Source organism: Neodiprion pinetum, chromosome 5, assembly GCF_021155775.2.
Source record: "Neodiprion pinetum isolate iyNeoPine1 chromosome 5, iyNeoPine1.2, whole genome shotgun sequence".
NCBI classification, from domain to species: domain Eukaryota; kingdom Metazoa; phylum Arthropoda; class Insecta; order Hymenoptera; family Diprionidae; genus Neodiprion; species Neodiprion pinetum.
The window spans coordinates 22,895,738-22,919,869 of NC_060236.1; the positions used below are offsets into that span (position 1 = coordinate 22,895,738).

At 38.8% G+C, this 24,132-nt stretch overlaps 2 protein-coding genes and 2 long non-coding RNA genes across 10 annotated transcripts; 2 read left to right on the plus strand and 2 right to left on the minus strand.

The window, feature by feature from the left end:
- Positions 1–3,383: 3,383 nt before the first annotated feature.
- LOC124219757 (uncharacterized) lies at positions 3,384–7,458 on the minus strand. Of its 3 annotated transcripts, none has more exons than XR_006883455.2 (3): positions 6,860–7,458; positions 5,636–5,802; positions 3,384–5,071 (listed from the first exon to the last, which is right to left on the minus strand). It is a non-coding gene; the product is annotated as an uncharacterized lncRNA (long non-coding RNA). The 3 variants fall into 3 exon arrangements; XR_006883454.2 differs by having other exon boundaries at positions 6,838–7,458; XR_011177293.1 differs by lacking the exon at positions 5,636–5,802 and having other exon boundaries at positions 7,057–7,458.
- PIG-T (phosphatidylinositol glycan anchor biosynthesis class T) lies at positions 7,343–11,106 on the plus strand. Its single transcript, XM_046627827.2, has 8 exons — positions 7,343–7,870; positions 8,436–8,610; positions 8,766–8,997; positions 9,124–9,291; positions 9,516–9,813; positions 9,936–10,088; positions 10,186–10,432; positions 10,677–11,106. Exons 1-8 carry the CDS (start codon positions 7,564–7,566, stop codon positions 10,924–10,926), a joined length of 1,830 nt encoding a protein of 609 aa, XP_046483783.1. The 5' UTR covers positions 7,343–7,563; the 3' UTR covers positions 10,927–11,106.
- Positions 11,107–11,365: 259 nt separating this feature from the next.
- LOC124219749 (CD109 antigen) lies at positions 11,366–23,396 on the minus strand. Of its 5 annotated transcripts, none has more exons than XM_046627809.1 (28): positions 23,349–23,396; positions 21,807–21,886; positions 21,458–21,650; positions 21,065–21,292; positions 20,695–20,945; positions 20,387–20,545; positions 20,062–20,233; positions 19,623–19,814; positions 19,425–19,526; positions 19,210–19,343; positions 19,008–19,128; positions 18,751–18,894; positions 18,203–18,322; positions 18,056–18,110; positions 15,316–15,538; positions 14,987–15,104; positions 14,724–14,910; positions 14,487–14,647; positions 14,188–14,326; positions 13,978–14,096; positions 13,757–13,896; positions 13,453–13,672; positions 12,994–13,371; positions 12,581–12,733; positions 12,326–12,501; positions 12,056–12,227; positions 11,826–11,928; positions 11,366–11,712 (listed from the first exon to the last, which is right to left on the minus strand). In XM_046627809.1, the coding sequence occupies exons 1-28, from the start codon at positions 23,379–23,381 to the stop codon at positions 11,498–11,500; spliced, it is 4,488 nt and encodes a 1,495-aa protein (XP_046483765.1). In that variant the 5' UTR covers positions 23,382–23,396; the 3' UTR covers positions 11,366–11,497. The 5 variants fall into 5 exon arrangements, with proteins under 5 accessions (XP_046483765.1, XP_046483766.1, XP_046483767.1 ...); XM_046627810.1 differs by lacking the exon at positions 15,316–15,538 and adding an exon at positions 17,130–17,268; XM_046627811.2 differs by lacking the exon at positions 23,349–23,396 and adding an exon at positions 22,457–22,597.
- On the plus strand, positions 20,392–23,216 carry LOC138191052 (uncharacterized). The gene is made up of 2 exons (XR_011177294.1): positions 20,392–20,589; positions 22,336–23,216. It is a non-coding gene; the product is annotated as an uncharacterized lncRNA (long non-coding RNA).
- Positions 23,397–24,132: the final 736 nt, after the last annotated feature.

The following is a 24,132-nucleotide window of genomic DNA, read 5'->3' on the forward strand; positions in this document are numbered from 1 at the left end:
GCCTGAGCGTCTCCTGAACGCATTTGAATCGGTTCTCTAAAGGACAGAAGATAATAATTCTTCCGCCCTCTCTGTTGGTCTGCCCATGGAGTGGGGGGGCGACGAGAGGAGAAGAAGAGCTAGGCGGGCATGTGCAGCTACCCCCACTCCATTGGAAGAACAACAGAGAGGGTGGGAGGATTATTATCTTCCGTCCTTCACAGAACTGATTTGACTCTTCTGAACGCCGTGCGGCATCAATCGTTCCCGAGCGATCGGAGTGAAATGACGTGTTCTCAGTATTAGTTCAACATTCAGACCGCGTTGTTCGATCAGTGTACTTGCACCATACTCATCTGTGAATAATACACGAAGAGCTGTGTGTAGCCTGAAAAGAAACCGAGTTACTGAAATAAAAACATCCTGCGAATGTTCAAGGAGAGTTTCGTGTCTCGAGTTCCATTTATTCAGTGATGTCTATTTTTGTCTCTGTGCGTCGTGTGTCAGTTTTATTATTTTGGCTGCTCATTGGTAAATGCGCAGTTGCATTGTTAGAAAGTTTATTCACTCTGTTTAGACAGCTGCAGCACACAAAGTGAATGTAGGCTCGAGTGTTATTGCGGTGCGGATTCTTGGACTATAAGAGATTAGTGAGGATCTAAATTATGTGAAAAGTGCGTCGCTTCGCCAATAAACCTCAGATGCTGCAAGAACTACTACGTGTAAAAGTGTGGAGCAGCCCAGAGTCGAGGTAACAATACTTCTTTGATTATTCATTGATAATTCAAGGTGGTACACATGAAGCCGAACTTTTGTTCTTGCATAACATACAAAGAATATGAAACTAGACAACAGTAATAATTAATTTGCAAACTGAAAAGCCAATTTGTTAAATTAATTCAAATATTCTGTTTTGTTTCTCACAGATTTAAGCAGAGACTTCCGAGTAACTTTTCCATTTCTCGGCAACGTTGGTGAGTTTGCACGTGTTAGGTTACGGGTTTTTCCCTGGGATTCCTTTGTCATGTGGCGTGTCGGTAACAATTGTTACACAAATCATCGATTTCTTAACTGCATGGATAGGTTCATTCGCGATTGCAACGTGCTTGACTTTCAGTCGAATAATTTTTTATTCGCAATTTAAATTGCCGTAGCTTAGAGTTAGAAATTTTGCACGTTGCTAAAAGTGGAATGAGCATCGTGACAGGTAACCATCGCTTACTCGGCACTCGCGAGATCGAATTGTGTTTCGTAACTGATGTAATAATCTACGTTTGAAATTACCGATGATGCCGTTTAAGTGGTGGGTTCACCTGAGGTTTGAACGTATTCAATTATTCACATTACTATTAAATCGATAAAATACCAAACTCTGGTATAGCGTAACGTAATAAAATTGTATCTTATATTATATATCATTTTCAATTTTTCAACAGCCGACAAGTATTGATCAACTGCAGGCTTAGTTCGCTTAGAAAAATGCTAAATGGCATGCAGCATGTTTTTAATCAATTTTACAAAAGGTTAATGTACCGATAGTCTGCCAACATTAAACATTAAAATAATACATACAATATTAGGGTTGGCGGGAACAACCGCGATACTGTATTCTGAGTTGGCAGACTATGATACAAAAACATTTTGCTCCCAACAGGTAACCAACGAAATGTAAGTCAGTGACCACGGCGCAAATGATGAAGAATGATGTGTGTTGGAAAAAATGGAGAATCGTTTAGATCGAATATAGGTAACCGGGTAGGTAGGTGGACGTTTTGGGATACGTCGCGGGGCTTATGAATGCGTGTGTGAGTCTCTTTTCCGTCAGGTGGTTGCGTTGGGAACCAGGCAAGGGTAGGAAGGTCGCGATGTACCGTGATGTTACTAACTTTTATAATCCACAGCGTCAAACGATCACAGAAATTGTTTACCCAAATGACTCCGTATTCGAGTCTCTCGATCATTTATGAGCATTTGAATATTAAAGAGATTGAATTTCCTATTTCTTGTCGCTTTGCAACTATTTTTCAATCGTCACACAATTCAATTCAATTCAATTCAATTCAATTATTTAGTCATTAGCGACCATTATTGCATGAGGTTGATCTCTGTGATCGTTTGAATGAGCAAAACGCATCTCTGGACCATCTATCGCGTTCCGTGGTACGTTAGATGGAGAGAAATGCTGAGCTCGAAGACTTCGCGTCGAAGAGGACCGCCGACCGTCACGCCACACAATAATGCATGCCCTCCAACCTCCCTCCCGATTTCGATTCGATTTATGATCTGAGAAGAACAATCCGCATAGCAATGTACCTAATTCAAAAAGATACAGATGTGGATTGGGTTTCTACAGAATTTTTGGGACAAGTCCCAGGTAATACAAATTTGTTGACAGTTTAATCTGTCGCCCCTTATTGCGCGTAGATTAATCATGAGAATTGGACGCAGCCTTTTGCGCGTAAATTAATAACGGGAATCGGACACGTTTTTTTACTCGTCGATTTTTCAAACAGTATATAAAAGAGTTACGCACTCTCGATGTGCTGATCTTTCAGCTCTTCTGTCAATTTTTTTACAAATAATAAAGTTTTCAAGTTCCACGGCGCCTTTTGCGCGTGGACTTGATACCTTTCAGTTATGAGAGAAAGCGCGGCAGTTGAAGCCCGGCGCTCAAAGCCCAGGTACAAAAATATCGGTAGTGTATAGTGATAGTAGAGAATCTTGGCGTACAGAAACACTCGTTTAACGGGTGCGATCACGATTTAGATCGTTTAACGGATATCATTTTCTGTTTCAGGGCAACATAACCAATTTTTTTAACAAATGCACTTAGAACTAAAGGGAGCTTTCCAGCAAGGAGACAGTGTGACACTGTGTTACACGGTCGAACACTGTGCCTTGGTGCTTGCTGGAACGCTTTGAGGATCTTAATTCAGTCACTAGAGTCCGCTCATGCATTATACGAAAAATCTAAGAACATCGAGCGCTCCAAGAAAAAAAAAACATTTGTGAAACGCGTGTAGATTATCATTGCATTTAATAAATAAATATAAACAACATCATGCGTCGAAAATAAAATCTCTAACTAAAAAATTGGCAGCAATGAATCCGACACTGTGTCGAACCATGCTCCGCAGCTGTGTCCGACTGTTGGCCGTGTTCGAAAATTGACTGACAGTACTGTCAGCAATCTTTCATCTCTTTTGCGCTTCCAAGTTCATGGATAGCTCTGACTCTGTCCTAGGGAATTTTCAGCACTGTCAGTCAATTTACGAACACGGCCTGTGTCGTTGTTGGAAAGCACCATGTTCGACACAGTGTCGCTTTGTGTCGTTGCTGGAAAGCTCCCATAGAATGTTCAGTTGAAAAACATAATCACTTTAATAACCCAAAGCAGAAAGCGATTTCCATTCAAAAAATTCATAATGTTTTTTATTCATCCATATAATTAATAATTGAAGCAACGAATATTAAGGCGAATATCATGTTGGACTCGACCCATTTGTTATCAGTATGTGGACTTATGTGATTGTGCCTACCATACCTTCGTCTGTTTCAGCTAATGAAACTTTCTGTCTGTTTCAGCTAACCAAACCTTTTGTCTGTTTCAGCTAATCAACCCTTTTTCTCTCTCAGCTAATCAAACTTTCTGTCTTTTTCAGATAATCAAACCTTTTGTCTGTTTCAGCTAATCAAACCTTTTTCTGTTTCACCTAATCAAACTGTCTATCTCTTTCAGGTAATCAAACTTTCTGTCTTTTTCAGATAATCAAACCTTTTGTCTGTTTCAGCTAATCAAACCTTTTTCTGTTTCACCTAATCAAACTGTCTATCTCTTTCAGGTAATCAAACCGGTTGTCTTTTTTAGTTAACCAAATCTTTTGTCTGTTTCAGCTAATCAAACTTTTCTGTCTTTTTCAGCTTATCAAACTTTTTGTCTGTTTCAGTTAATCAAACCTTTTGTCTGTTTCAGCTAATCAACCCTTTTTCTCTTTCAGCTAATCAAACTTTCTGTCTTTTTCAGATAATCAAACCTTTTGTCTGTTTCAGCTAATCAAACTTTTAGTCTGTTTCAGTTAATAAAACCTTTTGTCTGTTTCAGCTATTCAAACCTTTTTCTGTTTCAGTTAATCAAACCTTTTGTCTGTTTCAGCTAACCAAACATTTTTCTGTTTCAGCTAATCAAACTGTCTATCTCTTTTAGCTAATCAAACGTTTTGTCTGTTTCAGTTAGTCAAACCTTTTGTCTGTTTTAGCTAACCAAACCTTTTGTCTGTTTTAGCTAACCAAACCTTTTGTCTGTTTTAGCTAACCAAACCTTTTGTCTGTTTTAGCTAACCGAACCTTTTGTCTGTTTCAGATAATCAAACCTTTTGTCTGTTTCAGCTAATCAAACTTTTTATCTGTTTCAGCCAATCAAACCTTTTGTTTGTTTCACTCAATCAAACCTTCTGTTTCTTTTAACTAATTAATTTATCTCTTTTTCGTTAATTATATATGTTACTTATCTGAGCGAAGTATATTTTTGTCTGTATCGACATATGTCACGAATTATATTGTCATCTGTTGCAGGTAACTGAGTTTCATTTACTATACTGAAAAATTAACGATTAATTTTTTAGGCTTAGGTCTGGTTCGAGTCTGATTCAGGATTACTCATCTTGTTTTCACCGACGCATAGATTTAGTGATGTGGTTAAGAATCATCATGATCACAAAGTCTGGTAAAATTTATTCAACTGTAGTTTCTTTCATGGTTTTAGTCTTTAATTGCGATTGTTTAGTGTCGGAGTTTTTTTTCTCGAGTCGCTCATAGGTCATGTTCGGTTTGGTACTTCACTGTAGAATTATACAGCTCTGTCGTATTTTGGTGGTTGTGCTTATTCTACTCCGATTTGTTTCCATTTCTTCAAGGATTTTTGCATCGTCTTCCGATAGGTAAATGCCAATGTCTTACAGCGATTCGTGTTTTCGATCTTGGTTTACTTTTTGATTGTTTTGCGTATTCACCATGTTCTCCACTTTAGTGATTATCTCATACCTCATAAGAAAAAAAACTCGTGCGCGAATATCCAAAGTCAATCACCGTTCACCTATAAGATAAAAACAATCACCCTTCATCTATAACTAAAACAATCATCTTTCATCCATAATTATAACAGTCATCTTTCATCGATAATAATTAGTTAGCGGGTTATATGAACTGAAAAATTTCTAACAAACTGCAAATATAGGCGAGTACAAATTGACTGGGGAAAACAATGTACCATAATTAACATGTGAAAAAACGTTATCTTCAATTTTTCGAAGAACGTAAGATCGATCTTGCAAGTATTCTCCGTGGAGTAGGCCTACTGGGGATACCACGTAAAAAAAAAACGCGCCGGGTGCTCTACCGCTTGCGGTGGTGTGGAAATGAGCATAAGTGAACTTATTTTCCCTGGTCAAATATTAACATATTGTAGTTTTTCAAATGAAAATTTTATTCTTGCGTAAATTTAACTCATTGTCAATAAAACTCATGCTTCGACAATGTGTAACGCGTGTGGAATCGTAATACCTTCGGATTTCTCTAGTTTAGTCAGTGAATTCCACGTAAATACCTTTTTCTTTTGATAAATTTCGTTTCTTAATTAAAGTCAACAAGGTGCACATACCTTTGGCAATTTAGAGTATGGTAATTCCAGCATTTTTCTCCCCAAATTGACCTTTTGCAGTCGATACAAGTCGTTACAATAAAACACAATATTTCCATACCAAATGAGCACGTCTTCCGCGACAAACGATCAAGAATAAAAAAACGAAGCTCATTCAAAACCGGCTACTAAAAATGACAAAAAGAACCGTATTGAAATTTTGTACGTTCAAGATACCAGTAATCTGTCTGAAAAACCTATTGTTCCAAATGGAATACAGTTAGAAATTAACTGCCATCTTCGCTTTTGAATCTATATTGTAGAAAAATGTTTTTAAATTTTTATGACAAATTTGTATACTCGGTTGATTTCTAGATTACTTAACCAAATCTACTGTTTAATACATTTTTCAAAAACTCATTACTTTCACATATATAAACAGAAAGGCAACTAATATGATAACTTGCATTTTATAATATTATTAATTGGTTTTAGACTCAATGAAAATGCATTTTATAATATTATTAATTGGTTTTAGACTCAATGAAAAACCACAAAAATGTGTTGTCACATTATGCATATAAATTTATTACTTCCGACCGAAAGGAAGTGATGCGTCAAGAACACAAATCACAAATCAGTTAAAATAAAAAATATGACTCTTTGAGTGGGAAAGATTTTCAACGGGGGATTATTGAATTATTGTTACTTGCAATGTAATTGTGAATAAAATAATGTGTACAAAAGGTTGTACTGAGTAAGATAATACATAATACGAGTATGCTATACATAATTTTCTTATACCCCGCAGATACTTGCCGAGGAAACTGTGAAGGCCGCACTTCCAGAGGATACATTCGTAAAATGCGAAAAAAATGATGCATCAATAACTAAACGTTTTACGCATAAGTAATCAGGAATACATATTCTCTCAAACTCGAAATTCCTAACAATCAACACAGGCACTGCCGTAAATTTATAATAAAGTGAACAGATATGAGTAATTATAATCAGGGCACTTGATAATAAATTTTTGAACAATCTTGTGTTTGGGGGTTAGCGGGCAGAGTCGCAATCTAACTAAATAATATGAGTAGAAGTTGAAAAAAGGAACCTTGATCTTCTTTAAATTTTTTTCAATTGCTTTTGTGATAATGATTGCCTGAAGTTCATTGGGGTTTGTTACAGCATAGATTCAAACATTAATAACAATCGAGTCCTACCTAATTTACAAAAAATATTTACAAGTAGTATTTTTGTGTAGAAAGGTCTGGGTTTTCCTCTGCAAATACACTGTATTTAAAAAAACCACGGAAATCTAACGTCAGTTAAGAGCTTATTTTTATATGTCAGCTGTATTTTCTTTGGGAACGAAGATATGAGCGTTGACTGAAGATACACGAGTTAAGTAGTAAACATAGGTATGTACATAAATTACATACGGTACATATAGGAATAAATATATATCTCCATCCTTTGATTAACTTCTTTGATTCTGGCTCCCATCCTTTGCATCAAGAAAAGGTTTCTAACGCTGTTAACCGTAAACCAGGTGCATGTTTATTGTACATTTATTTAGATGATATTATTTTTGTTAATCGGATGGAGTTGACATGACCGAGCAATTGATCAACGACCAATCAAATGCTTAGAAAGAGACAAAACATTGGCCGCGTGTGTTTCCTTCTCTCTCACTTTTGGCGCTGCCACAAGCAGTACCAGTGAGTGCGCAGTCTATGCTCTATATTTTACGGCTATGCTAATACTAATAACTAATAAGGAAAATGACGCAGAGGGAGGTACGCGGGGTGTGTAAGTGTACCCAGTAAAACAATTATTTTGAAATAAACTTCCACAATTATGTATGCAAGTCATTAGTCAGCGGCAGTGAGTCCTGACTGGTGGAAAGACGATTCGAGCGATTTAAGTGCGATTAACTGGTGGAGGTTATGCGCATAGCCGTATATCCGAAGTGCGAAAAGTTTTTAACCTCGATTTGCGAATGGGCGAAGGGTTGCTTAAAAGTAATCCAATTGCAGTTACAATCGTGCGCGAAAATGCGAACTGCGTTTGCGATGTACTTTATACAGGCGTTGATATTGAGTGCCATAGGAGATGTCGGATTCGTTTCCTGTACTTCCGACGTAGATGATGCCTTCAACGAGGAGCTTATGCTGAAGCCCTTGCCAAGCGGACACGTCTACGCACATTTTCAATTTACTACCCTGTGGCGGACTGACATTGAGACTGAAACCTGTATGTACTACGTATAATCCGTACATACGTTCTTCTATATCAGTGTAGATGCATGGCCAAACGTCATAACCTGGAAAACGGCGGTACTAAGGTGAGGTCGGAGTGCTGACCAGATGAGTTAATCGTATTTTACAATTTTCTTCCCTCTTGAATAAAAAAATCTTTGGGAAATAATAGCGTGCACTATTGTGCTTGGGTGATGATTTGAGTAAGTTCGAAAAATGGACGCAAACACTGACCATAACCAGATTTTCACTCACTTTGAGGTTATGGTGTACTGATATCCGAATCCCATGGTTTGCGCACTTCTAGATCAATTTTCGAATTTTTTTTTGTCCCAATACACAAATACGATCGCAAACACTGTCATTCCCCAACATTTGAAGTATTTTCCTTGCTCGTGAGAGAATAGCGTTCTGAAATTAGATTTTCTCACTTTGTTGGTACTTTAACCTCGCTTTAAGTTTGACACTCTATTGTTTCATTATTTGCTCATTCTTTGTTTGATCGCTCTATTCTTGAATGCAATTGATCTATCGAATTGCATACATCTTTCTGTATACAGTCCAACATTCTCGGCTATTTCCTCGTGGGTTAGGGGAAATAATCGGCCGGCACAATGTCAGAGAACTTCACGTCAGTTTGACTGAAGGATTATGGCGTTACGAGAAATGGGGATATCCTCTTCAAGATACCGGTTCTGGCGCCGAGGTTTATGCCTGGTTCAACGACGACCGAAGGTACAATAACTTACTATTATCTACCCTAACGACAATCACTCAACAACCTTGACATTTCAAAGAGTTCTCATCTTCTTTTCATCGATTGCCTTTCCTTGGGAAATTTGTATTAGTACTATATTTGATGATAATATACTCGATATTCTTGCTCTTAGGATCGATGACAATTGGAAAAGCTTGACTAATGCTCTTGCGGGTTTGCTGTGCGCGTCGCTCAATTTTGTGGATGTGTCCAACAGCTTGTCACCTGATTTTACCTTTCGACCCAGCGGTGCTGTTCCAAGACCGCTAAACTCTAGCTGTCTTCGATATTCTTCGCTGCCAAGAGAAATAGTTTGCACAGAAAACTTGACACCGTTTAAAAAATTACTACCGTGCGACTCTAAGGTATGAACAAGAAAAAATACTCTGACAATATTTAACTAACGTCGAAATCACAATATTTTATCATTTTCGTCTTTGCTCGTATAAACAAAAAATTTTAAACCTATTCAACATAGTTTTATCCCTTAGAAAGGATTGGCTACTCTCTTGAATTCAGCATATATCCATAACACTAATTACCACTCGATAGCTGTTGATGTACGACCTGTATGTACCAATGCAGCATGCACGCAAACTACCATTGAACTGCGGCAAACAATTTCATTGGTCTACGACACTATGACAACTGATTCGCAGGTACGTACATATGGCATCGAATAGCAGGCACATTTTTATGAAAAACTCATTTTGGTTGAATCTTATTCTTTTGTATCATTCTTGATCCTACAAAATGAAATAGACTGAACCTTATCTATGAATTACCAAGTTAAAAATGCTGGATCCAACGTGATATTGGAATCCTGAAATAATTTTTGGTTCACAAAATAATATGAACATGGCCAATACTTTCTGACCTGCAGGACTGGTCGGTACGAAAGCTTTTCGGCATTGGACTCCGAAGCGCTTGTCCATTGGCCACCCTGAGCCGTGTATATGTAGATGTAACCGATAATGAGACGTCTGAAACTTATCGGCTAGTGCCTGAGCCACCGGAGACTCTAATCAGCTTACGAGGAGGACAAGAAAATAGAATAGCTGTGTACGATATTAAATCTTTGTCCAATGCCGGGATGTTCAATGTCGCTGCTGTCCACAGCAAAGCCAAAATTTATGGAGTCGAAATTCCACCGGTGCTCTTTGCAAACAGATATGTAGTAGGTGTGTCTGTGTTTATACTGTAATGGACTTGATCTTTATTAAACTGTAGTATTATGAAATGGACGGTCATTGTTCTTGACATAGCAGGATCTGAATAACTCGTGACAAAACGCTGTTCTCAGGCTATGGTCAAGAAAGAGGCGGCCTGGTGACAAAACTCCATAATAATTACTGGAAGCCATTGGATGTCGTGCTCCTGGAGAACATTCCATGGTACATACCGGTCTACACTCATACCATAAGGATCACCTGCCAGGGGAAATTACTCAAGCCTCGTATGTCTAGATTTCTGCGAGTATCGTTTGTTCCCATCTCCATTCTGTAAATAATTTTTTCTAATCCTTGGTTCGTGAATTTTGCTCGTGGTTTCAGTAATCAAGCGATACGTGCCTGGTAGAGAAAGGGAACGTCCTTACTACCTCGAAATGGTTCTGCGACTTCCCCCGCGTTCTGTAACAGAGTTTTCAATAGAATTAGACTATCTTTTTCTCAAGTGGCAAGAATACCCTCCGGACGCTAATCACGGGTTCTACATGGGCCCTGCAATAATAACCTCTCTTCTCCCAACTGCGAGAAATTACACCGCTCTACCTCAGGACGGAAGTACTATTTCATCCAGGTAAGGAAACAATGATCGATCAATTATTGAACAATATTCCGTTAAACTTCGAGGACCAGGAGGTAAGAAGAGCATTACCATTTAGGGTGGCCACTGAGATGTTGAACCTGGCAAATTGAGTAATTTTTTTTTTTTTAAACTGGTCAGCACGGGACGTTATTCTGAAACATCCGAAGCTGTTTCCTGATTGGTCAATGCAGCGAATATAATACAACCTAAAGCCATCATTATTGTGTGGTTGCAGTTTCAATGCATCTCGGGACGGTTACCTGGTCCAATTACGGACTGAGATTCTACTTGTCAGTCTGCCAACGCCTGACTTTAGTATGCCTTATAATGTTATTTGTCTGGCTTGTACGGCCGTGGCACTGGCTTTCGGACCCCTCCACAACATAACAACAAAGAGGCTTGTTCTCAAGCCATCTAAGAAAAATAAACTAGTTTCTTACATCAGAGAGAAACTCTCCAAAACAAAGGTAGATAAGATAGAGTAGATATGCAAAGTTCTCTTCAGTCATATTTGCTATTCGCTCCAAAAAAGAATACTCCTTACACACTATTGGATCTGTCGCAAAGGCCTTGGCGACATAATATCATGAGTTGTAAAAATAAAAACTTGAAGCAATTAGGTAAATAAATCAAACAATCGATTATCGGGTATTTCTTACATAAAATGTTGGCATATTTCATTTCTGTAAACGCAAACCTTTTGAAACACCAATATACCTCTGTGACGCAAGACGGAAAAAATTCAGAACTCGGCAAATTTGGAACGAATCTGTGAGGCACAGTAGAGAACACAAATATAACATATAGTTAGATTTTATTGTGAACAATTCCGATACCAATCTCATTGTATACATATAATATACAATTGGGTACGTGACAAAAACGAAAAGATAAATGGACGGCTTAAAAAGTTATTCGAATATCTCGAATTGCATGGTATTATAGTATATTACTTACTTTGGTTATTTTTAATCGTAATTGCTATAATTTAATCTTGAAAAGTATTAGGTACAATTATAATGGAATTGTATAACGTACGGACAACTTGATAAATAATCAGAAGAAGTAGAAGGATGACTTTGCAAACATAATGACAAACAGTAGAGCAGGCGACGAGAGGTGGTACATGGTGCACGCACTCCCCCTCGAACCGTCGTTTTCGTTTTTCTGATTGTCCAAGACCCCTACACAAACATTACCGCAATCTTCGCCATCGCAGATATCGCACAGCGTAGCCTTCTGCGGTTCATAAAACACTCTCGCGCGTCGACCTGAAGTTCAAAACAGATATATTAAGCATTTTGTAGGTTGTTCCCTCTCAGAATGCGATATTCTCCCACAAATTGCTGATAATAGTAAGAATATATGCAAAATGCTGTCTTACTTGAGTCGTAGTAGTCATAAATTGAGACTGGAACAGGCTTCTGTTTGGCAACCTTGTGAGTCCTGAACGCGGACACTGTCGGGCAATACTCCTCTCTTATCATCTGCGAATTGTTTTTTACTAAGTTATACTCTTGTAATGGATATATATAATAGTACATTGGTCTGAACTATAGAGATTCTGCACGTTCGTCTTTTTCTCACCTAATTAATGACTTGCAAATCGCTTACCTTGTCAAAATACAAGACTACCATAGTTTCTCCATTTTTGGTCTCGATTCGTTTAACATGCTGCGATATTTCCAAGCTCGGGAGGGAGTCAATGTCCACAGTGAATCCCGACGGTAGACTTACTTCCATTACAGCCATGTTGCTTTCGTTTGCTTCTTTTGTAGGGACGAATCTGGTTGAAGGGGATAGTGAATGTAATTAATTTTACTCTAATGGCTATCGTTTTGCTAATGCTACTTTTGGCATTGTACGTCAGACATTTTGTCGTACCCAGAGCAAATTGAAAGCTGCAAGTGATTAGCATTTGAATTTTTATCCACTTGAGGGTCGAGGGTGAATAGGGGCCATGCACCGGTCACATTCAGATTGTAGCTGTACGATACTTGAATTATTGCAAATCCAGTGCCGGTAGCCGTCAGGTTCACCTCTCTAGTTTTCCTGGGCAACTAAACGAGACACGGGATGTGGTCAAAAATCTAGTCCCATATTTCCCAATTAAAAAAAGGGTGTGACCAAAAAATATACCATATGCTTTTGAAGAATCATATTATTGCCTGGGTTGATATTGATATTGCTTTGACCTCCGTCTTCGTAGACAAACGATATGGCAATGTTGCTGTTCTTGGATGATATTTTTTCACTCAACTTAGATAGCGCATAAATTCCGATTACCGTGTCCTGCAAATAAGGGTGAGCCATCCAATAAGCGAAATGTGCAATTTTCTATGTACTATCGACTTGAAAAATCCTTGTTTTCTCCATGAAAGTGGATGATAGCTCTTTCACAGTTCTCACCAGACATTTTTTTATTGCATGAACACTAAGTTATTCCATGTTCATTTTGTTTAACTATAGACCTATGTATCTGGAATTAGCATTTTTCACGTCGATGATAGATGAAAGAGAAATATTGCAACTTGCAAAATCGTATCGCGAACCTGTGTTGAGGCGAATCCTCCATCTGCGTTTCTCTGACTCACGAGCCACTTCATTATGGGTAGTGAATCGGCGACCATGTTTCGTCTGAGGTACGTAAGCAATGCATATGAAGTCATCTCAACATCTACGGAACTTGGTAACGAATACCAAGGATTCTTGTTGTCCTCTGGGATTGGTTTACTCCACCACATGTAATCCCCGCTTTGTTTGGCTTTTGATTCCAATCGATTAAATGCTGTGTCTTCGTAAGGATTCTTGGCTAAGTTTAAAACGTAGGTGCAGAGACAAAGTGAATATACATCATCGAGCCCTTCGAGATTCCGCACAATATAATCGACTCCCTTGTTTACGACATTGCTGTATTCCTCAAAATAATCCTGCAGGTGAAACACACAGTGTTAAATTTTTTTTTTGTAACTTTTCTAGTAGGTAAGGCTGTCGGTCATTATCGATCTTACCCGATTTTCAAGGAAGGCTACCAAAGTGAATGCAGTCAAAGCCAAGCCTTTAGCTGCGCCGCCTTGCATGTCGCGATGACTCACTTTTCCTACCTCAGGAAAGCTGCCGTTTGGTGATTGGTTGGTGGTGAGCCACTGAAGCGCTTCCTTTATAATTCGATCTTCTATCATAATGTGTTCTGCAGCCTGGGCAAATGACTTTGCCACAAATGCGGTCAGCCTACAACGGAATAAAATTGGTAATACAAATTGGATTGCGACTCCTGTTTCAGGGCAGATGTCTGTTAGCTATATCGCTACTCACCATGTGCTGCCACTGTGATCCGAGGTTCCAAATGCGCTAAAAGATCCGTCCTCGTGACGATAAGTCAACTCTTGCTGGTAACCAATTTCCATATATTTGAGTGCTTTTGCTTTAACTGCTTGCGTGAGTTGATCGGTGTTCTGTAATAATGAATTACAGTCCAGATAAAAATAACGAATAATATCAACATGGATAAGGAATATTATTATAGAATTACACACCTTCAGATAGTTAATCACCACTATATTGGGGACAAAGTTGAGCATGTTCTGTTCTCCACATCCAAATGGCATTTTGATTAAATTCGCCAGATTCGGTATACTGGGTCCGAGAATATCCCCTGAGAATAAAGATCGTAGTGTTAGCTGGGCGGTTTATTCCTCTACCTGCTTTCAATTCTCGCAAGCTTCAAATCCCTGGCAATATCTTACCGACGGCAGAAATTTCCACATGCTCAGAGCCCACTACAGCATTTCTTGGTATATCTACCGTCAAGTTGGTTTCAAATGTTTTTGCGTTTCGCAGATCAACAAATATAGCCTTGTTCCGATACTGAGTTTCTCCTTCAGACTGAAAATCCATAAAGCTAATGAACCTTGGAAATATATGTAAAAGATTTTATTTTACCATTTTCTAATAAAATATTTTTGATAATATTTCTTAAACCTAAATTTACACATCTTTGAATAAAACAAACTCAAATCAAAATTCATAAAATATCGAGTTATACCTTGACAAGTAGTTTCTGCTCGATGCCATCTCCAGCCAAGGTACTGCGCGCAGTGGCCTTAATGACAATATGGCCCAAGTCCCTAGGAATAATCATGAAGGAAACAGATGCTTGCGAGTTAGCCTTGATATCGATCGTCTTTCTGCGATATAGTTCCAGCTCTGCGGTAAATAAATCAAATTGTTTAATTGCGTTGAGAATACATATTGCGACACCTGCGACCCAATCTACACTTACTCGGTGTGTCATGGATCTCGTTTGATATTTCAGCAAATTCAAACTGGTTCATGTTTTCCAGTACGACCTCCGCTGTGAGATCCTTGTCCAGGTAATTGAAAACTACAATGGGTATAGCAACAATCTCTCCTCGTATCACAGAGTACGGTAGATCAAGAGATACGAAAAACGGTTGGAAGACTTTCAGCTGAAACACACGGATATCCCATGTTATAGTCAATTACATTCATCAAGTCTGGAATAACTGAGTGTCAAATACACACCTTTCTTGGAGTATCAATGAGTCCCAACCCGTGAACGGAGTCAATGGAAAATGCAGTAAGCACCCAGGAGGTGATGGTGTCAGGAACGGACCGCCGAAGAACAGTTTTTCCTTCGGGCCTGTTACATTAGAAAAACTGTTTCAACATTTATCACCATTAGTGTAACGAATTTTATGTTAATGAAAATGATTCAAAATAACCGATTGTGGGTGTAAACATGGCATACAGGGTGGGACAAACAAACAAAAAAACAATAAACAAAAAAGAAAGGAAGAGGCACCGTATAACTACATGAATACGTAAGCGTGCAAGAAGACATCAATAAATACCCTGAAGAGAAATTCGCGAAAAGCCAGGTGTTTGAGATGTCATGCATTGGGAAAACATGGGGCTTGTTCCATACCGGGGTTGGAATACGAGAGAAGGCGTAGGGACCCGCCAATGGTGGTCTGGTTGCTATTCTGTACGTTACCGGTGGGCCGATGTCTGGCCTGAGTGTGGAGACACCAGGGTGGAAGCCATCTATTCTACCACCAACAATTCCTGGCTGGCCTGCAATCCAACTCTAACGGTATAGGTAGGTGGATAGGTCATGGTATTATTTTCTCCTACTTCATGCTGAGCTTACACACCTCGTCACTTATCGCACTTATCTTTACATTATCAAGGCGAGCGTTGCCCTTATACCAGATAAATATGACTGTTATTACGAGTTGAGATTCACGCGGGGTTAGCAGTAGTGGGAAAGTTAGCAGTTCGTTAGTTAAAAACTTTCCATTGCTGTAAGGTCTATTTCCGCCACTTGCTTCATGAGACAGTCATCTTTGATGATAAGAGAGAAAAACAGAGGTGAAAATTTTATACACACATATATGGGTGCGCCTGTACATAATAGTATAGATATATATTAGGGCGGTCCTTATTTAAGGTAAGTGCAGCAGTTATTCACCCTGTCCCAATTATTGACCTTTTTTGATTGTATCTGTTTGATCGTTAGTTCTAAAATTACCAAAAAATAAACTTGTAGTGTCTAACCCTCTAGCAATCAGTTTTAGTCAAGAAATTCACAATTTGTGCCGTCAATTTATAATTTTGGAAAATAAAAGAGTCAACAATTAGGTCTAAACGTGTCAATAACTGGTGGAAAGAACGAATTGCATACCCTGTAAATGAAAAAAAAATCAGATTTAGAGGGTGTGCAATTCATCTAGATTGCCTGGTATGATGACATGAATTTTTTATTGGATAGTAGCACCAATATCCATTAAAGTCTCGCAGTTATAGATTTTTTTGAAAGTCCTTACTCTTACAATAAAATATATACTGTGAATGAAGAAATATAGCCAAAACACATGTATTTCAAATGGGACCACCCTCTTACAGGCAGGTGTTAGAGTTGAGATAAAGATCTGAAAAAATTGGGGAATCGTTTTTGAATTATTTGGAGTCGATTTGGGGGGCGAACAATAAAAAATTCGTCCAAGGCCTAAATATGGACCACCCTAATATACTACACACTTGTGGATAAATCGACCCGTTTTACCCAATTGTACAGTCATTGACCATTGCCATTCATTTTCATGACTTATTTCCTAACAGTACCGTCAGAATGAGCGTTAACCAGTCTGATCATTCACTAATGACTTCCAATTCATCAGAGACGCGGTTTTTAAGGATTTTTCCAAGGATTCTAAGATTTTCCGCACATTATACAGAAGTTACAGTAGCATTACTCGAAAAGTTTGCAACTTGGATGCTGCAGGCTTTATTTATTCCGAATGCCGATACATTTGATGAAATTGAGAAACGTCGACCTGTGACAACACTTATTTGATGCTACCCTTGTAGAAAAAGATTCTGGAAAAATGTCGGTGATGGCAAATTTCCGCTATTAGGTTTAATATAAAAACCGTTCAATCCGTATAGATATGTATCACTTATATACATATACTATACCTAAGTTTGTATAAATATTGTGTTTATGGAGAGATTACATTCTAAAGCGCTAAGAAGTTAAACTCATGAAACGATCTTTTGCAACAATCAGCCCTTAGGGTCGGGTCCAAGATGAATCGAAATAATCAAGAATCCATTCACCGAACTGAGGGGAGTCGTGAAATGTAATCAATTAATTATCGCATACCCAGCATCAAGCATATGCCAAAGCCAGGTTTCAGGGAAGTTCTTGCGCACTTTCAGTTTCCCAGGTTGGATTGTAGTCGGGTCGGGGCTCGCCGCCGCACTTTCATACATCTCTTCGTCGAAATTAGCTCTTTGGTATACTATGCAATATGTTCTTTGTTATGTAACAAGTGGGAGGGTATCATTATTACTGTAATAGGCAGGTGGTAAACCAAGTCCTCGAGAAACGTTTACAACTTTGTTTTCCTTGACGGATCATCTGAATTTGCACATTGAGTACACGATTTGATTAATTCGTCCTGTCGTTCTCGTGAAATAAGTTTTCAAAGGATCGAGAACTGGGCCATAATCATTTTTAATTCCGTAAAGTCAGTATTTTCGAAATTCACAGTCAACCCCTAGCGAATTTTTTTTCTACACTCATACCAGCAAATTTCGTGGATACGAGAATGCATACTTTTCAAGTGTTTGGTTAAAAAATTATCCGGAACATAGAAACGTCCTGCGTGAAATAACGTTTAATAATCTTAAAATTTGCGGATCTAGGGGAAAAAACTATTTCAAAACACTTGACCAAAAAAATCGAAAGCTCCTGCAAAATTGGTAAAGCCATCAGGTATAATTTTGCGTCAGAGTAAATGACAGCTACACATATTAAAATGGCATTTCACCTTCGAGTATCGGAGACTTAAGAATACTGTGGGTAAAGATCACTCGTACGTGTGGAGATGTGTCGAAAAAAAATCGCCTTAGGTTCGATCTTAAACGAGCATTTGGTTGTCACATGTACCGTTATCTATACATGCCAGGTTATTGCACACGAATACAAGTTTATTATACTATCGTAAAGAGTATTGGCGCTTGTTCAGGAAGTAATTTAAACATTACTATATTTATACTACTTCGAAATTCTGATGCGAAACTTACTAAGTGGGGACATATCGTGGACGTAGCCATTGGTCAAGACAACTGCGCCAGATTCCTGAAATACAATTATTTGGACATAATTTTCAACAGTATCTCTGCTTTCTGTCAAATTTAGAGACAGATTTATCTGCAAATCGTTATACATACATTGAAGACGTCGAATGCAGTAGATGATCCAGGGCTCCAAGAAGAACTACCCCATGCCGGAAAAACAGATGAAAACTCGTTGTTCATATCGTATGACTTCAGTTCGTTCAATATTTGGTCCTGCAAACGGAGTTACGACATTGCCAAAATTCAAGCAATTGGAGATACAACACCTGTTGTGACGCGTTTTTTGCTAGCTAAACTGGTACAGCTCATCAAAGACATGGATTAGCTTACACATTAGACAAAATACATTCTAGACAAACAGTTATTGAATCACATGGTCATTGGTAGGTCGACTCGGCCGATATTTGATTTTAGCATAGGCTCGCATTTGTTTAAAGATGCGCCCCTGTTTTACACGTTAAGACAACTGAATTGCATAAATACTTTGTGGTAAGATGAATAAAATTGCATTTTTATGAAAAAAAATATTATCCTTCTTGGTTTACAAATGTGCGATATTAGTTTTCCTCTCTTTTTTCTAATATGACGAAGAAACTGTTCATACAAAAAATTCAACTGTGCGTGATGCATCGAATACTCACATGTGATATATCGTTGCCAGACTTCAATAGAATTGAGCTTTGATCAACGCCGAGAAGTGCAATATAAGAATTTGGCTTTGATGAGATAACAAGATCTACATTAGCTCCAGGTGTTGTTTCGTTGAGCATAGTTTTGATGTCAACCTGCAACACCAAAGATTTGGCCAAATTACCATCATATCGAATGTTTTTCACATTCAGGATGAAATTATTCTTTCATTTACTACTTCGGTGTGTTAATTCAATTCGTTACATACAAAATTTTGAAGTGCGCCATCTAGATCGACATTAAGGGAATCAGCAACTATTTCTCCATCATCGCGCATGTAGTAGACCAATATATGTGCTGTTGGTGCCATCACGTATGTGGCAAGAAATCTATGGGTACGAATAAGACATATAGAAAGATTTACTTTTGAAATACAACACGTGCACTGTTAAAGTTGGATGATATCTCACCTAAATTTGACAGTGTATTCCTCTGGGACTTTGACAGAAGCTGCATTGAGAATGTCGCCTCGTCCCAATACTTGGTAGCTCAGATATTTGAGGGGTGCTGTGGAATTTACTTCGATTTCGATGTTACTGTTTACCTAATTAAAGTATACCATTTTTTCACATTCTGGGATAGAATTTTCGAGTGCATATCTTCAGGAAGAATGGTTCACACGTACCATGGGTTTTTCGGTCTTCAAAAGTGCCTGTATGTAAGTTCCGCTCGGCGACAGAGCTTGATTTATTGTAGAAAACGACTCATGCAGAGTCAAGTATTGTGCCTTTATAAAAACCCAATTCATTCTTCCGGTAATTGTATCAACTAATAGATATTAATTATTTCGAAGCAATTGAAAGCTATGTAAATAACAACATACCTGGATATTCAATGCGGCTGAGGTATCATTTTCCGCGAGGGGTGGGTAAAAATCTAATTGTATCATTCCATGTTTGTCCAGCATGCGAGTAATGTTGGTGTAGGCAGATTGATCATGGCTGAAGCCGTACCATATTTGTACTGGATTTATCTGGTCCTGGACAGGTGCTCCGTCATGATGAGCGATTTTTATCTGCAAATTAATGGCATCGCTTTTATTAATACACAGACATTGGTTAAGCGAAAATGACATCTGCACTGCATGGACAGACATAGGTGCATATACACGAATATATGATTTTTGCCCACAGGCGTAATTTATCTTTCATTCAAGCCATTATTCATTCATATTCCAGCCAAGTTACATCCAGAGTCAATACAGAGTCAGAATAATACGTCATACTTTCACACTTCGATTATATCTGGTTATGTAAACTTACAAACGCAGTGTATTTCAAGCCTGGCTTATAACTTTTTGCTGTTTGTATGAGTTCCATTGTATATTGATGCTTATGCAATATCATCTGCGCGGAGGTGTTTTGTATGCGGCCAGTCAATGCCTCCTTGACAGCTACTTCCAATTGTATAGGTCGTTTGTAATCGTCCGTGAGCCTGTGAATAAAAATTTTCAATCATTGACAACTCATTGATGCTGTAAGACCTGCGAAATTCTAAACAACAATCCATCAAGTTGCCCATAGGTAACTTCACTGCCAGAAGTATGTATAATAGTAGAAAACTGCAGGTTTGTCACATCAAGATCACCTTAGCTCATTGCCAATGTCGAAATTGACTGTAACATTTCCATCTATAGGCACTACTTTCCGGACTGGCGCTTGAAATATCGGCTGGATCACATCAGAAAATATATCTGGGTATGCTGTGATGGTCGCTTCCCCTTTTACTGGTTTGCCGTAGGTGTACCTAAAACGTTTACATCTAATTATTTCGAGAAACGAGTTTGAGAAGTAAGTGACGATTTCAGTTTTCCAGAGATATTGTAGATTGACATTGTCGTGTTCACGACGAGAATTGCAAAGAGTATCATTGCAAAAGTGTAAAAATTTCATCACCTAGCACGCACGGTCGCGGTTACAGAGGAGTCTTTGAAGGTGGCATGTTTCGGTACATCGATGACCACCTCGAATTTAGGCAGAACATATTCGGCAACCTCAAATTGCTTTTCAAAAGTTTGGTCCAATATGTTGATAAAGATCTTCCAATTTCCTAGTACTGGTGATTCAGAGAGCTGCAATTCTCCGACAAAGACACCTTTACTATCCGTGCGTCGCTTCCACTGTTTGATTCGGTTGCCCTGCCCATCCTGGCAAAGTGATTCATATAATTTTAGTCAATGCTCAAGTTATGTAGAGGGTATCTCGAATCGATTCGAAAAATAATACTCTCTAAACGTTGACTGATTAAAATTGTTAGATTAATTACCGTTATGTATATATCTAATTGAGCGCTGCTCAGTGGAGGGCGGAGCCTTGAGTCTAGTATTACAGCGCGAAACAAGACTTTACTACCAGGTTTATAGACCGCTCGATCGGTCTGCACAAAAACAGAATAGCTTTTGTGGATGTATCGAAGATCAGTAGAGTTGGAAAATATAATTCCAGCGAGTCCTCGCGATACCAGCTTGTAATTTCCAGGCGTCGTGTCTCCAACCTACAGACAACATTTTCGCAACCATTTAAAAGGTTATCATTTTTCACTCTCCTCCTCACTTTCTACAATACTTTTGAACATGTTACCATTTTTATTCTCATTTCATACCAACAGAAGTATCAGATCAAGTATGGCACGTAAAAGAGCATGTGCACTGGAACAAACCTCAAGCCTGACAATACGAGTTGAATAAGGTTCCACCGTAATGGTCTGGGAGACATTGAATACATTTCCAGAGTCCAAATTTCCGCTTAACTCTATGTAAATAGTGGATGGCTGAGATATCTCTGTTGTCCCAATAGACACGTGATATTCCGAGTTTGGCCGGACAACTTTTGGTCCTATAACTGTGTAGTACCTTTGAAGAAAAATATCTGTGAGATGCGAGCAATAAAACATAGAATGATGTGTTCGTCATTGATATTATTTTGCACGATTAAAGATGCCGTGAAAAATTATCTCTATTAGACAGAACCACGATACATAGCTGATGACTGGAAATACATAAACGTACGGAGAAGATGTTACGGTAGCAATTGTCCCCAGCATGAGCAGTAACGGTGGCCATAGCGTGTCCATTATTTCTCGACGGCACTACAAAATTCAAAACATGATCATATTACGTTATCATTCCTATATCGTTGGGCAAATTTACTGTTATGTCCGTTTACTTTTCGCACGAGTACAAACAAGTTGCCATATTTCCCATATTACGTATCAACGATATGAAAATGTTGCAGTCAGCGCAATTCTACTTGCAATGCCGAATACAAATATCCAAAATACGTTTTGCTTTACACAACATTAAGGCCGGAAAATATATAATTTGAAATACCACTTATCGCCGGAATACATTCGCTGGCGTTAATTTTGCATGAAATATGAAAGTTTTTGGATATTTTTGTTCAGCAGCTTATGTAGAATTACGCTGAGTGTTGGCCTTCACATCAGTGATTCATCGGCTTCGGTAGTAGTAGTGAAGGATAAAAAAACATTTAACTCGGTCGGTAAATACTGACTAAGCATCCTTTTTACATTTACAGGCACTCGATACACCTGTGCGTCAGAGTGATAGTAGGAAGCTACGTCTTTGCCAAAACAGGAGCTATGTCTCACTGATATTGAACGTGATGAGCATAGCTTTACAGGTAACTCGCTACTCACCTCAAAGAATTTGGGTCGGCTTTCCCTGATTCTCTACTAAACGCAGCTTTCTAATATGGAACAAAGCTATCGGGATTCTTTGCCGAAAACACAATCTTCCGCAGGCGTAGGATGATCAGCGATCCAGGAAATGATGAACCGCGAAATGTACAACAGGAGCAAAGCAATCACAATTTGATACACGCCGATGAGTTAAATACTCGTAGGATGTATAAATAAGGCGCGTCGCTGTACACGGATCTTTTCGGATTTTGGAGGCGATAAAACAGAGCACACGAAGAACCGGGCGTGTCGGAGCGAACGATGAATGTAGTAGGAAATTAGCGCGGCGAAACTGGTTTTCTCTGAGCGACGGCGGTCACACCTTGAGAAGATCTGTGGGACCGATGCAGTGCCAATCAAGGTAGCCGTTGATCGCTAGGAATCCTTTCTCTCCTCCGCATTCCCCACTTTTTCGTCGAGTATGACGCCCCGTGACTTTTTATACATATACATATAATGTATTCTTGTAGACTGCCCATCTTACGTATATACATGGGTATAAACCGTTACGATTACGCATATTGAAGTACGGTGTAATACAATTGAAGTTTTATGCAAGTGGTACGACATAACTGTGCGTTTGGGAAAATCGCAATTATTCCCGGACATTCGGCCGCCGTTGCTTATGCAGGTTTATGTATTGCAACTCCTAATTCATAATGATTAAATAACCAGCTTATTATCCTCAGTCGTAAAAAGGACTATATCCTACAAATTATGACGCTCCAAAAAGCAGGACTGCAATGAGCCGCGCAATGGCCGCTTATAAATTGCGCCGCCCATGTTTCTCATCTATCTCCTATTCTTTAATCGTGTAGTCAGATGCGTGTTTTCTATTTCTTTGATTCACCTTGCTCAACACGTGCCCACACAGACATCGCATATTCAACAATTGGTAAAATCCACTCGGTGATATCGATATGAATACACATTCGTGGTTGCAATTCAAGAACTCTCTAACTGAAGAGAAAAAATGCATTTCGTTCGGTGATTTCATCATTTCACCTTGCATACGAAGGTTGCCTGCACAGACTTTACGTGGGTGTCAGTCACTGCCTGTACTGTACTGCATATGCTTGCTGTGGGACCTGCCACTACGCTACCATCCCACTGATCGTCACGTAACTTAAATGCTCAAAGGGCTCTGCAGTGTTGCCACCCCATTGATTGTAAGGGGTTTAGGTGAGTTTCCAGTCTTCATCAAGGTGAATTTTTAGTAGGAATTGACTCAAGATGTATATAGGAATAAAGTCTTTTAAACCTTGCCGAGTTTGCTTCGCGGGTAAAGTTATGGTAAGGGGAGCTGAAGGGCCGGAGAAAAATTACTGCGTTCTGCTCAGATGCTAACTCGGTTTAATATTGAAATTCCATAAGACGAGTTGGTAATTAAGTGCAGAGCAAGAGAATTACCCCCGGACCCACTAAAACCCACGTGTCCCACGCAGCCGAAGGAAATATATTATTATGCCAGAGCTTGACGTCTTTATATATCTTCAGTTACAGCTGAGAGAGCGGAATCCACTGAAATGTATATCTCTATTTCAGTGGCGGAATCTTAGAGCATTTACAGTAATATGCTCCAAGGGGGAATCTGATCGTGAGCCATCTTGGATTAAGCGACGAGCGGTGAGAGA